This window comes from Balaenoptera musculus, chromosome 7 (assembly GCF_009873245.2).
Source record: "Balaenoptera musculus isolate JJ_BM4_2016_0621 chromosome 7, mBalMus1.pri.v3, whole genome shotgun sequence".
In the NCBI taxonomy this organism is placed as follows: Eukaryota; Metazoa; Chordata; class Mammalia; order Artiodactyla; family Balaenopteridae; genus Balaenoptera; species Balaenoptera musculus.
The window spans coordinates 112372763-112385053 of NC_045791.1; the positions used below are offsets into that span (position 1 = coordinate 112372763).

The following is a 12291-nucleotide window of genomic DNA, read 5'->3' on the forward strand; positions in this document are numbered from 1 at the left end:
GGCGTGATGTCACGTCCGGCGGGGGAAGCCCTGCCTCAGCACCCCCGCCCCCGCCCCCACAGGTGGTGCCGCCGCCCCGGGCGCTGGGCGTGGAGGGCCCGCCCTCGGGGACCCCGGACACGGCCCGCGCGCTCCCGGCCACCCCGCTTCCCTCCAGCAGTCAACAGATCCGCGCGAGCCGGGCGGCCCCGGGAGCAGGAGGGGCGCCCCGTGCGCCTCGGATCGCGCCCCCGCGCCGCGCCCCGCCCCGCCCCTGCGCGCCCCGCCCCGCGCGCCCCTCCCCGCCCCTCTCCCGGGCCGCCGAGGGGCCGGGCCGGGACTGCGCGCTCGCCTGCCGCGCTCTGGGCCGCCGGAGAGAGCGGCCGGACCTCGCGCCCCGCGCGCTCCGCGCCCAGCCGCCGCCGGCTTTTGTTGTCTCCGCCTCCCCTGCCGCCGGCGCCTCCGGACCGCGAGCCGAGTGCGCCGGGACCTTGGCTCTGCCCTTCGCGGGCGGGGGCTGCACGGGCCCGGCCGGGGGCGCCGCCGGCCCCGCCATGGAGCTCCGGGCCCGAGGCTGGTGGTTGCTGTGCGTGGCCGTCGCGCTGGCCGCCTGCGCCCACGGGGACCCTGCCAGCAAGAGTCGGAGCTGCGGCGAAGTCCGCCAGATCTACGGGGCCAAGGGCTTCAGCCTGAGCGACGTGCCCCAGGCGGAGATCTCGGGTGAGTGACCCGGTGCTCCCGGGTCTCCCCTGCGCCCCCTTCTCTCTCCCGTTCTGCCCTCGTCCGCCCTGCGCCTCCGCGCCCCGCGCCGCCCTCCCTCCGCCCGGGTCTCCTCTGCTCCGCTCGGCCGCCCCCCGGCCCCCAACACGCACACCGGCCCCTTCCCCGCGGAGCTGTCCTCGCCGGGCGGCGGACCGGGCGGTCCCCGGCTTGGTGCGTCCTCCGGGACAGGCAGGGCTGAGCTGCGGGGCCGGCTGTCGGGGCGCAGCCGACGGTGGCCATGGGCTAGGTACTCCCACCGGCTGTGCGGGCCTCTCCGGGAGGCGCCACGGGTCGGCCCGGGGATTCCCGGGGGTCCCCAGCAGAGGCAGCCTAGGGGCCCCGGGGAGGTCGGGAGCGAACTGTGCACTCGGGGAGGGGCGGGGGCGAGGGTGGAGAGGCTCGACCTCTGCCACCGGGAAGGGAACATCACCTCGCAGGGATTCCTGCCCAGGGAACTTGTGCTCGCCTGGCACTCAGGGCCGCCTCGGGCGGGGAGTCCAGCTGCAGGTGGTCGGCGCCTTGGATCCCGCCCAGGGGCCGTGTCATTTCTTTGTAAGAGCATCGCCGTCCCAGGCGGCCTCAGCCCTGCAGCTGCCCGCAGTCCTGCCCACACCCTCCCTGCAGGCCTCTGAGGAGCTTTGGGGACCGGAGTGAGGGTGGAGGTGGAGCATGGTGGCTAAGGATTTCACAGACGCCCCCCAGGCTTTTTCCTCAAACTGCAAATGTGTCCAGAACCACCGTGGGTCTGCGCGTCTGTTCAGGGTGCCTGGGACACGGTGGACGAGAGCGGAGCAGACCAGCTTCCTGCCCTGGGGAACTCCTCCCAAACTGGGCCGGGGTTGGGGAGGGGGCATTTGAGTAGTGACACGGGGGAGATGGAACGACCACAGCCACAGGAGTTCTGAGCGAGAGAGGAGTGTGAGGGGCAAGTCCATGGCCGTGTCTTGCTGGGGAATGGGAGGGGGCAGCCAGGCCCTGGACCCTTGCCCCCAGCAGGGCAGGACCCACAGAATGCTGCCTTGATACCTTGACAGCCCCCTGCCCCAGGTTCAAGTCTCCCAGGGTAGGCCTTCCTGTGCCTCTGTCTGCTGACAAAGCCCTGTCATTGTCAGGGCTGCCACCCTCCCTAGGGGACAGGTTTGGGGGGCACATCTGGGTGCCTGGGGCCAGCACACGTTGGTTCGTAAGCCCCGCCACCCACCATGCAAACAGAGGAGCTAATGCCCGGGAATTCCTGGCCTTTCGGCTGAATCCCTTCCCCTGGACACCAGGGTCTCAGGGCAGCTGAGCAGCTGTCCTCACCCAGCCCCGATCTTAGACGGCACTCCAAGGTCCCCTCGCCCCACAGCTCTCCTTCACACATCCACTCCCACTCGGCCGCTGTGTCCTCGGGACCATCCTCAACTTGATCGCATCCACAGGCCTCTGTCCCAGTTAGGCTGAGAGACAGAGTGGCAGAGTCTGGGCAACCGTCAAGGGCTGGGAGAGAGCAGGGCAGGCTGGAGAAGGTGAGGTGGGGCCGGCGGGGGGCTGGGTCTTGGCCTCCTTGGGCTGGGGCTACAGTGGGTTGGGGACCCGGGACCAGCAGAGTGCCTTGCTGTGCATGTGACGGGGGGGTGGGGGTGTACGGCCGCCCAGCAGCTGTCCGAGCACCGCGCCAGCCAGGGCTTCAGGTGCTGCCCCCCGGGGCCTGGACTGCACCCCTTCCCGACCAGTGCCCGTGGCTCCTCCGTCCCACCTCCAGGGGCTTCTGGGAAGCTGTTCTCCCCGACCCCCTATGGCTTCATACTCCCCCATAAGCACCTGAACTGGAGAGTGCCCTGCAGGGCCCAGGCACCGAGGAGAGTGCCGGTGCCACGTGGGGTGAAGGAAACAGGGTGACCTCCCAAGGCAGCGGCCAGGCCTGTCCTCTCCTGCTCCGAGCAACTTGGCCGGGCTCCGTGGAACGGGCGCCCTCTGGTGGCCCCGTGGTGACACGCTGCTCTCGGGGATCCGGGCCTTTGGTCTCCTGTCCTGCCAGGCGGCAGGCAGACTTCTCCAGCCTGCGGACCCCCGGGGGTGGACGGCTGGGCTGGCTGGTGGGGTGGAGACTCAATGCTTGCTAGTCATTGGAAGGGAGGGAGGGTGGCCCTGGGTCTTTGGGTGGCCTTTCCAGCCTGCGCCTGCCTGGGAGAGCAGAAATGGTGTGGGCTCATGAAGGAGGGACCATCAGCGCGCATGGGGCTCCCGTTCGTGACTTTGTGTAGTTTTTTGGATGGACGGCCAGGTGTGGCCCTGATGAGGACGACGGTCATCGCCTTTTACAGGCTGCACAGCTCAGGTAGCCTCCCTCCGGCCAGAGCACTATATGGAAGGTGAGGGGGAGCCGCCCCTCTAGCTGGTTCCCTCTGCAGCACTGGAGAAGAGCCCGGCCCCATGCTGCATCTCACGCACACACACACGCGCGCGCGCACACACACGCACGTGCACACACTTGCACGCACATGCACACACGCGTGTGCGCACACGGGCCGGCCATCTTCTGTCTCTGCCTGTGGGGTTGCTCCTGGTCCCCAGATGTTTCCTGAGCACCTGCTCGGCCTCCTGACACTTGACACGGTTTGTCGTGTGTCTCTCTGACCCTTCCCTGAGGCCCTGGGGGCAGAGGCCACCTCTGTCTGTACTGTTCTCTGTAGTAGCCACAGAACCTGGCGCAGCTCCTGGCACAAAGTAGGTTCTCAGTCAAAACTTGCTGGAGACCCGCACACGGCCTGCTTTCTGCCAGCCGTGGTGGGTGGGCAGTGGGAGACGGAGGGCCTGGGCACGGGAGAAGGGGCCTGGACTTCGGGGCTGGAGATCAGAGGGGAGCATGGGCCTGTCAGTGCAACACGGACTGGTGGGCAGCTCCTCTGCTCCTGGACCCCGGCTGGCCGTGGGCTCCCCACCGAGGACCACCCCTTAGCCTCCCAGCGGAAACCGCTGCTTCTCTGTGCCGTCCTGCCCGAGGCCGAGGGAGCCCGCCCAGCCTGTCCCTCGGCCGTGCGGCTCTCGCAGGCCATCTGCGTACAGCCCGGCCCCACACCGGACGGTTGTGTGCCCCCTGTCCTGTTCAGAGGGCAGAGGCCCCGTGCGCCTGGCTTGGGGCCCCAGGGTGGTCCGTGGCCTCCAGCTGAGCTGCTGCTCTGGCCCTTCACCACTAGAGCAGCTGAGGTTTCATCACCCCCAGCGTGAGGGCAGGGCTGGGGGGGCGGGGAGAACCACAGGTAGGGGGGCCCAGGGGAGCCAGGAGCCGACGGGGCCACCTGCGCGATGCGGCGGCCGGGGCCTTGCTGGAGCCGCGGTGCCGGCCACGCCGCGTGCTGCTCCAAGGGGCGGGACGTCCTCCGTGGGCCTGGGCTCAGGTGCCAGCCCTGCCGCGTCGGCCTCCCCGCCACCACCACCCCCAGCCTGGCTTCTCTGTGCCTCCGTTTCTTCACGTGTGACACGGGAGTAGTCACGACCACCCGAAGGCTGCAGGAGGGGAACATGCTGACCGTGCACTCTGCGGCTGCCTCAGGCGTGTCCTCCCCTGTGCACCCCGCCCTAGAGGCCCCTGGAGGGCCTGCAGGCGGTGGCGTCTGGCACTTGGGAGCCCTCATGCTGACCCAGACTCAGCGTGGCTCCCTCCCCGTGACTGTCTAGCTGGTGCAGCGGATGAGGAGGGGTCTTTGCAGACCTGCTTCACAGATAAGTAACCGAGGCCGAGAAGCCCCACAGCTTTCTTCAGGGCGCTCGGCCCACGTGGAGCTCTGAGGTCTAGAGCCCAGTCTGTTGACCCCAAAGCCGGTGGCATTAACTGCTGAACAGCCCTGGGCTCTGTGTTCTCTGGAAGCCTCGTGCCGCCCCGGCCTGGAGGCCTGAAATGGGCCCTCGAGGCCAGGCCCTGATGGGCCACCAGCTGCCTTCTCCTGGTCGTAAACTCCACTGTTTAGGCCGGGTTAGAACTCCTCTTAACTGGAACACCTCCTGCGTCTTCTCCGGGGCCGCCCTGCCCCAACCCCGACTGCTGCCGGTGACTCGGCCTTCCATGTAGCTGGGCCTCACCCTGAGCTGGTCCCGGGAGCCTGTCCAGTGAAGGCCCACCGCTCCTGCCCTGCTAGAGAGGGCTGTTCCAGGGGCGGGAATCAGGTGACCCCGCCCGGGGTGTACACAGAGGATGGCCCAGCTGTGTGCTGCTGGCCAACCCTAAGAGCAGCCCCTGGCGTGTCCCCAGCACCATGCCGGGCCAGGTCCCCCAGAAGTCATGGACAGATGTCCCATCCAGGAGTAGGTGAATCCAGAAGACAAGACAGGTCGGTCTTGGTAGACTGGTTCCATGCCAGCCCTAAGAGGGAACAGCGTGAGCCCGTGGTGGACAGGGCTGCAGGGCCCCGGAGGCCTCCCAGGAGAGGGACTGAGGACACTCCCGCCAGGCGGTAGGTGGGCCTCGGAGCCGGGAGGAGAGCACAGAGGGTGTGTGGGTGCACCGGGCCTGTGCTAGGCCACCACGTGCGTGGGCACAGGTGTCAGCCTGGCTGGTCCTGGACAGGGAGACAGGCCAGGAGAGGGGCTCACCCGAGGCCACGCCGGAATCAAATCGGGCCCAGGCCTGGACATGCCCAGGTGGTGAGAGGTTGGTCAGCTCTCCTATAAGCCAGACCCTCCTCCCTGAGTCCTGGCTTGGTTCAGGAAGATTTCAGACCAAGACTCAGGGTCCAGGCCTTGCCTGTCTGATGTCTCCTTGCCTGGTGCCTGGCACCAGCTGTGACCACATCCAGCCGTCAGCACAGCCCTGTGGGGTCAGGTCATCACCCACATTCGGGAGAGGACATAGGCTCAGGAGGGTGAGGGCTCCAGCCCGGGGCCACCCACCCCGTGCCAGCTGGCGGCCTTCTTGCCACGTGTGTCTAGGAGCAGGCCTGGGCAGGTGCTCTGAGCTGCCTGAAGTCTCTGGGTGGAGATGGTTCAGGCGGAGGTGCTGCAGTCCTCCCCAACCCCAGGCCCTACCCCGTCCCCAGCTGTGGGGTGGGGGCTGTCCTGTCCTCCCAGCCGTGACCCCTACACTGGGGGCAGGGCTGGGGCCTCCAGCTTTCTCAACTGTTCTTGGTCTCGCCATGGGTGCCAGGGAAGCTCTGGGTGTGAGGGGTGCATACCGGCTTTCCTGGCAGGAATCCTGGAATCCTGGGTAGATCTAGGAGCCCCTGAGGGGGCCAGGCCAGCCCCACCCCAGCCCCTCGTCTGCCTGTGGCCTCAGCGTTGGCTCCCGCCAGCTCCTGGCTGGCTCACCTTCCTGGCACACGCGCCCCCTCCTGCCAGGTCGGCCCTCCCCATGCCCACCCTCGGCACACGCCCGTCACCATCCTCCCTCCAGGGCTTGGCCCTGCTACGCAGCTTCCTGGGCATCCCCAACACACCCACTACTCTCCAGGGCTCTCCCTGTTTTCCCGGGGTGCTCCCCAAGTCTGGGCAACCTCAGCAGTAAGTGTGCTGAGCACTGCCCACGTGGTGCCAGGCTGGGCTGGGTGCTGGGGGTCAGGCGTGTGTCTGCTTCCCCCGGCTGCTGGCACCGATGCAGCAGGCTAGGCGGCCTCACAGCAGGAGTTTATTGTCTTGCAGTTCAGAGGCTGGAAGTCCAAGATCAAGGTGTCACTGGGCTAGTTCCTCCTGAGGCCGTGAGGGAGAAGCTGTTCCAGGGCCTCTCGTGGCTTCTGGGGGTTGCAGGCGATCCTTGGGGGTCCTTGGTCTGTAGTCTCTGGGTTTGTCTTTATGAGTAGGTGTCCCTGTGCTGGCCTGCTTCTGAATTTCATTTTATGGAAATAAGGACACCAGTCCTATCAGGTTAGGGGCCCAACCAGTTACATTTGCAAAGACCCCACGCTCAAATGAGGTCACCTCCTGAAGTCCTGGGGGTTAAGACTCCGACATACGAACGAGGGTCGGGGTTCAGCCCATTGCAGGCGCGGCGCCCCACTCTTGGGCACATCCCGTCCAGTGGGCGGGGGTCCTGGGCTCTGGGTATTTCGGTGGGTGGCTCCTCAGGACAGGACCATGCCACAGGCTCAGGGTCTCGGCTCAGACGTGCGCTGGAGCCTTGGTGATGGAGTGAGGGTGTCAGGCCATGCTCAGCCCGCTCCTCACCCCCACCAGCCTGCAAGCTTCTCAGGAAAATGGCCAGAGCTCTGCACCCCGTGGGCCTTAACTTCTCCAACTGAGTCAGAGGGGAGGGCCGGGCGCCACTCATTCTGACATTCAGAGTCTGGTAACTGCCGACCCGCTGATGCATCTCACTTGTGGCACGTCCCAGAACCTGGGTGGGCGATGAGGGGCCCAGCCGTGAGACCCTCATGGGGGTCAGGGGCACCCGCCTGGGAGAGTTGTGACTCACTGGCACCAGTTTGCCGTGGACAGGCTGGGGGTCCCCCCCCACAAGTGCGAGGGCCCCTGAGCAGGGGACACAGCATGCGGGGCAGGGTGTGGGGAGGGGAGGTGGGCAGGCAGCTGGCTCCTGGCTCCGTGGCCCAGCCGAGGACGCTGGCTGCCGATCTGTGCCAAGTGCCCCCTGGGTTCTAGAGGCTTGGCTGGATGACAGGGCAGGCCCGGCGGGCTCCATCAGCCCTGCGCCCTCACCATCTGCCCTGACCTCGGCCCCCTGGAGGCCCAGCGCCCTGCCTGCCGCCCCGCTGCCTCTTGGAGGAGGAGAGCTGCACAGGCTGGGACGCCGGCAGGGGGAGGCCAGGCAGTTTGCGACCTGGCCGAGTCCGGGGCTGCAGGGAGGGAGGAGACGGAAACCGGGGTCCAGCACCAGGAGATGGTGAGGACCAGCCAGCAGCACCGTGAGGCGGGCCTCCCATCAGCTCGGGTGTCGCGGTGTGGCCGAGCCCAGGGCCCTGCAGGTAGACAGGATGACCACAGCCGGGCCCGGGGCCAAGGGGAGCACCTGGGCTGGAGGAGGCTAGCACGCGGAGGCCCTGCCGGAGCCCCGGCTTGGGCCCTGCCTTCCTCGCCCCTCCTGCCCACCCTCTGAAGTGCCCAAGAGCCAGCCCCGGCCTCGGCCCAAGGCCCTGCGTCCTTAAGCCGTGCCCTGGCCTCCGCCGGCCCATTGCCTGGCAGCCCCTCCCAGCCTCCCAGAGCGGGCAGAACGGGGTGCCTGCAGGGCAGGCCAAGTACCACCTGGTGCAACCACTTAGTGTGCAGGTGGGGAAGCTGGGTCCCAGAAAGGGGTCCCCCGTGCTCAGAGCCCCGTCCCTGGAGTAGCTTCTCCTCCATGGCCTTGCTGCCCTGGCCCAGGTTGGCCCCAGGTATCTGGCGTGGGCACCGGGCAATGGTGCCACCCATTGAGGGGGTGCCCCAGAGAGGAGGAGGGCGGGGCGAGCCACGCAAGCCTGCCTCGTCGGGGCGCTGGGGGCATCCGTGTGGCCCTGTCCATAGGTGCTGGGCGTGCGTTCCAGGCTGCAAGAGTGAGGTCGGCCAGAGGACAGAGCTGGCGGGGAGGCCACAGAGCTCCCACAGGTACAAGGAAAGACGGGCCCTGGCAGACCCCAAGGCTGGGACAGGTGGGCGAGCCCCAGGAGGGGCTGGGTGGGGTGTCCGGGAGAGGAGCCGGCCTGAGAGAGGCGCACGTGAGGACTCGGGCTGCAGGAGGGCCCGGCCGGCCGGCAGGAGAAGAGAAGGTCAGGCTCAGCTCAACTCCAGCCCAAGCTCTGCCAGCCCACCACCTCAAGGAGGGCCTCCTAAGGTCAGAGCTGGTCCTGCCGACGGGCACCAAACGCCCGAGCCCCGCTGCCCCACCTGCTTGGAAGGGACGAGGAGAGGCTGGCCAGGCAGGAGGCGAGGACCTTCACCCTCCTACCCGTCCATCCATTCATCCGCTCTGTGCTCACCCCAAGCTATGGGCCCCACCCCCCGCAGGTCAGGGTCTAGTGAGAAACTCAGCTGGGGCCGCCAGCCCCTCCCACACCCCGCAGTCCGGAGCCAGGCAGCCACTGCGCCCCGGCTGGTGGCCTGGGGGTGGATTTGGCTGCAGTGCTCCCAGCAGCTTGAGGGACAGGCCAACACGTCTCCCTGTCAGGCGGGCAGCCAGGCCCTGGACAGGGGCACCTGGCAGTGACTGTGGCCCTGTGCCTCCCTGGCGGGGACATGTCTTGGACTCACCATCAGCACCAGAACCCGTGGAGGTCCGTGGCCTGTGCACACCTTCGGACAGTGTCCCCAGTGCTGAGGACCGCTGTCTGAACCTGAGGGCGGCCGTCCGGGCTCGTCTGTGTGTCTGAGCGCATCCTTGGCGCCTGGGGCCACCTGTGGACATCTGGGCCCTGTGGTGAGCCATGTGTGACGTCTGTGTGCGTGCTCAAGTGTCTGGGGCCACGGAAAGTACATCCCACCCACCTGTGACCATCTGCAGGCCCTGGGGAGACGGATGATGCCACCTGCTTCAGGGCTGGCTGAGGTATTCACTCCCATCTCCCTTCGTCATGGAGTTCGGGACACACCGGACCCACAGGGGTATTTTAAAGGGACGAGGCTCTTAAAACGTTTAGCCCCGCCGTCCCTGACCCCCCGCCCCTGGCCTGGCAGTGGCTGCCCACAGGACACTCCAGGCACCTTGCCGGTCTCCCTTCGAGTGACCTAACACCCAGGGTCTGCCACCTCCCCGTCACTGTATATTTGGGACCTGCTGCAGGTCAGACACACAGCTAACCGCCCCTGGATAACGTGGGTGTTCCCAACCAGGAGCCGTTCCCCGGGGGTGTTTTTGGTTGTCACAGCATTTACGGGAGGGGACAGGGAGGCCAGGGACCCCATGAAGTGCAGGACACTCCTGAACAGGTGGGAGGTGGCTTCCCGAAACACCAGTCCCACCCCATGAGAAGCCCTTGAACCAAAGCTCTAGGCAGGATGGAGCCAGTGGCCGAGGGGGCAGAGGGGAAGGGGCACCCCTCTGCTTTGGGGCCAAGATGGCCTTCCAGGGATGGTTCTAGAAGGATGGGCAAACTGGGGTGGACAGACGTGGGTGTGAAGGCGGGTCATTTGAGGCTGGGCTCCTTCACCAGGGTGCACTGGAGAGGCCCAGGTTTAGAAGTCAGGGAGTTCATGAACTTGACTGAGAAAGAAATTACATCTCCTTTTTTGCTAACCTTTAGCATTTCCTGTTACTATGAACAAGGCGACAATGGCATTCTAGAATCTGGGACTTGGTCACCAGTGGAAACTGCTGACTTTTTCACGTCCTTTACATTTTTAGCAAATATCTCAGAGTACCGTTTCCACTCACCACAGCTTTGAGTTTCTGATGGGCATCAGGCCTGCAGGATGTTCATAGGAAAGCGCATGGACACCACCTCACGCGCCTGTTTATAATGTTCCAACGGCTGCAGCACTGCAGCTAGCGTCCATCATGATTCTCTGCGTAATTTTTTACTTCATTACTTCTTTATTCTGAGAACGGGTCTGCAGTCTTCAGCCAGCGGCCAAGGGGGCCCAGGGCCCAGAGAAGAGGAGGCCTCTGGGCGGCGGGCTGGGCCCTCAGCCAAGGCGCGAGGGCTGGTGGAGCCCCATGTCTGCCCCAGGAGAGCCGGCGGGCCGGACGGGAGCACTGGGGCGGAGCGGGGGCCCGGCCAGCTGCCTGCGGGTGGGGGGGATGGGGACACAGAGATCAGTCTCTCTGAGTCACTCGGTAGTGCTCCTTGAGCTCCTACTGTGTGCCAGGCGCTGTCCTCGGTGCTGAAATGCAGCCACAGTGCCATCCGCGCAGGGACTGGACGGGTGTCAGAGGCTTCACGTGAGCTGCAGCTTTGCTGGCCACGGTGACCACGTGTTACTTTTGTAAGTTATAAGTAACGAGAAATAACGTGGGTTTAGACACACGCATGCGGTTTGCAATCATACATGTCGCTCTTGACCGCAGAGCAAAGACCCCTCCCAGCCTGGGGCGGCCCCTGGCCCACGTGCCGCTTGGCCACTCTCATGTGAGTCGTGGCCTTCTCGCCCCATCCTCCCTGAGGGCTTGAGGCGCTTGCTCGGCCCCAGCTCCCTCCTGGCCCGAGGGTCCCACGCTGCCCTTGCAGGGCTCTTGCCTTGGGTGAGCCCCCCCCACCCCAGGCATTCCTGGCCCAAGGAACCAGCCCCCACTTCCTCTGCTACCTAGAGTTTTCAAGGCCACCCCCTGGCCCAGAGCCAGTGTCCTTTGGATCCAGTGGCATATGTCTTAGGAAAGAGGTGGGGCCCTAGCAGAAGCCAAAACCTGGTCTCCTGGACGCGGCCATCCTGCCGCCAGGGTTCAAGTCTGGTGCCATGTTCCCTCGCTGTGTGACCTTGGACCAATTACTGAACCTCTCTGTGCCTAAGAATCCTTTTCTGTAAAATGGGGATGGTAGCAGCGCCTGCTGTGTGGAGTGGTTGTGAAACTGGTTTCTCGTGTGGAGTGCTCAGCACAGGGCTGTGTCCTAGGGGGGCATCACGGCAGGGGGGAGCTGTTGGAGAGAGAGGCCCATCCTTTCTCCAGAGGCGGCTGTGGGGAAGAGTGCCCCCTGGTAGGGAGGGAGGCCAGCCTGCGCCGGCCAGGCCCAGGGGCCACACTGGGGGTCAGAGGGATTGGGCTGGAGAGGAGGGGCTCCCCGGTCACTACGGCTGCTTCCTGGGTGGCGCTGTCTCGTGGTGTCCCGTGTTCCCCCTTGGCTGGCCCTGGTCCTGAGAAGTTGAGAACTGGGTAGCGCTGTCTCATGGTGTCCGTGTTCCCGCTTGGCTGGCCCTGGTCCTGAGAAGTTGGGAACTGGGTAGCGCTGTCTCACGGTGTCCGTGTTCCCGCTTGGCTGGCCCTGGTCCTGAGAAGTTGGGAACTGCAAGAAGAGTTGGCTGCAGTCCCCTCCTGGAGGGGCAGCCTGCGATGAAGGAGTGCTGCCCCAGCACAGGGCCATGCTGCCAGCCAGGAGGGCTCTTGGGGCAGCCTTGGAGGGTGGCAGCTGGTATTCAGAAATGAGTCCCAAGCAGAGGCCCAGAAGGCCCTGCAGGCTCTGCAGAGACGTCGGAGGGTGGGGGGAAGACAGTGCCAGCAGGACCCCACTCATGGTCAGCTCACGGCCAGCCTAGGGGCCTGGCAGCCTGCATCAGAAGGGGCCTCTCCTTGCCCAGGTTATGTGGGGCCTGTCACTGCCCCTTTGACCCCTCTCTGGGGATGGGGCTGTCTGCCCCAGGAATCTGACTGCCCTGGGCGGGACCGTCCCACCTCTGCCTGCTGGATGTGGCTGAACAGAGTGGGGACCAAGACACTGGGTGCCTGAGGGAGCAGAATTCCCGGCCTGCTTAGAGACCTGGCCCTTCCCTGACGGATGCGTCAGCTTGACCACCCTGGAGGAACTGAGCTGGAGAGGTCAGGAAATAGGCTGGCCCACCCATTCCCACTGGCCCCCAGGACCCACAAGAGGTCAGGGTCCCATCTTTGGGGAGCCGGGCAAGCGGGCAAATGCCAAGGTCACCTTACTGCTCCAGGTTGGGAGCCCTTTCTGGTGGGTTTGTGCTGCTGGCAGGAGTGTCCCGGCAGGTGTCCCTCCTGTGTGG

General features: G+C 66.0%; 1 protein-coding gene across 1 annotated transcript in view; it reads left to right on the top strand.

Annotated features, from left to right (window-relative positions):
* Positions 1-312: 312 nt before the first annotated feature.
* The window catches only part of GPC1 (glypican 1), a 29819-nt gene continuing 17840 nt past the window's right edge, over positions 313-12291 (top strand). The window contains exon 1 of the mRNA XM_036858524.1: positions 313-699. Within this exon, the coding sequence (XP_036714419.1) occupies positions 534-699 (166 nt within the window). The 5' untranslated portion in view covers positions 313-533. The remainder of the gene's footprint in view (positions 700-12291) is intronic.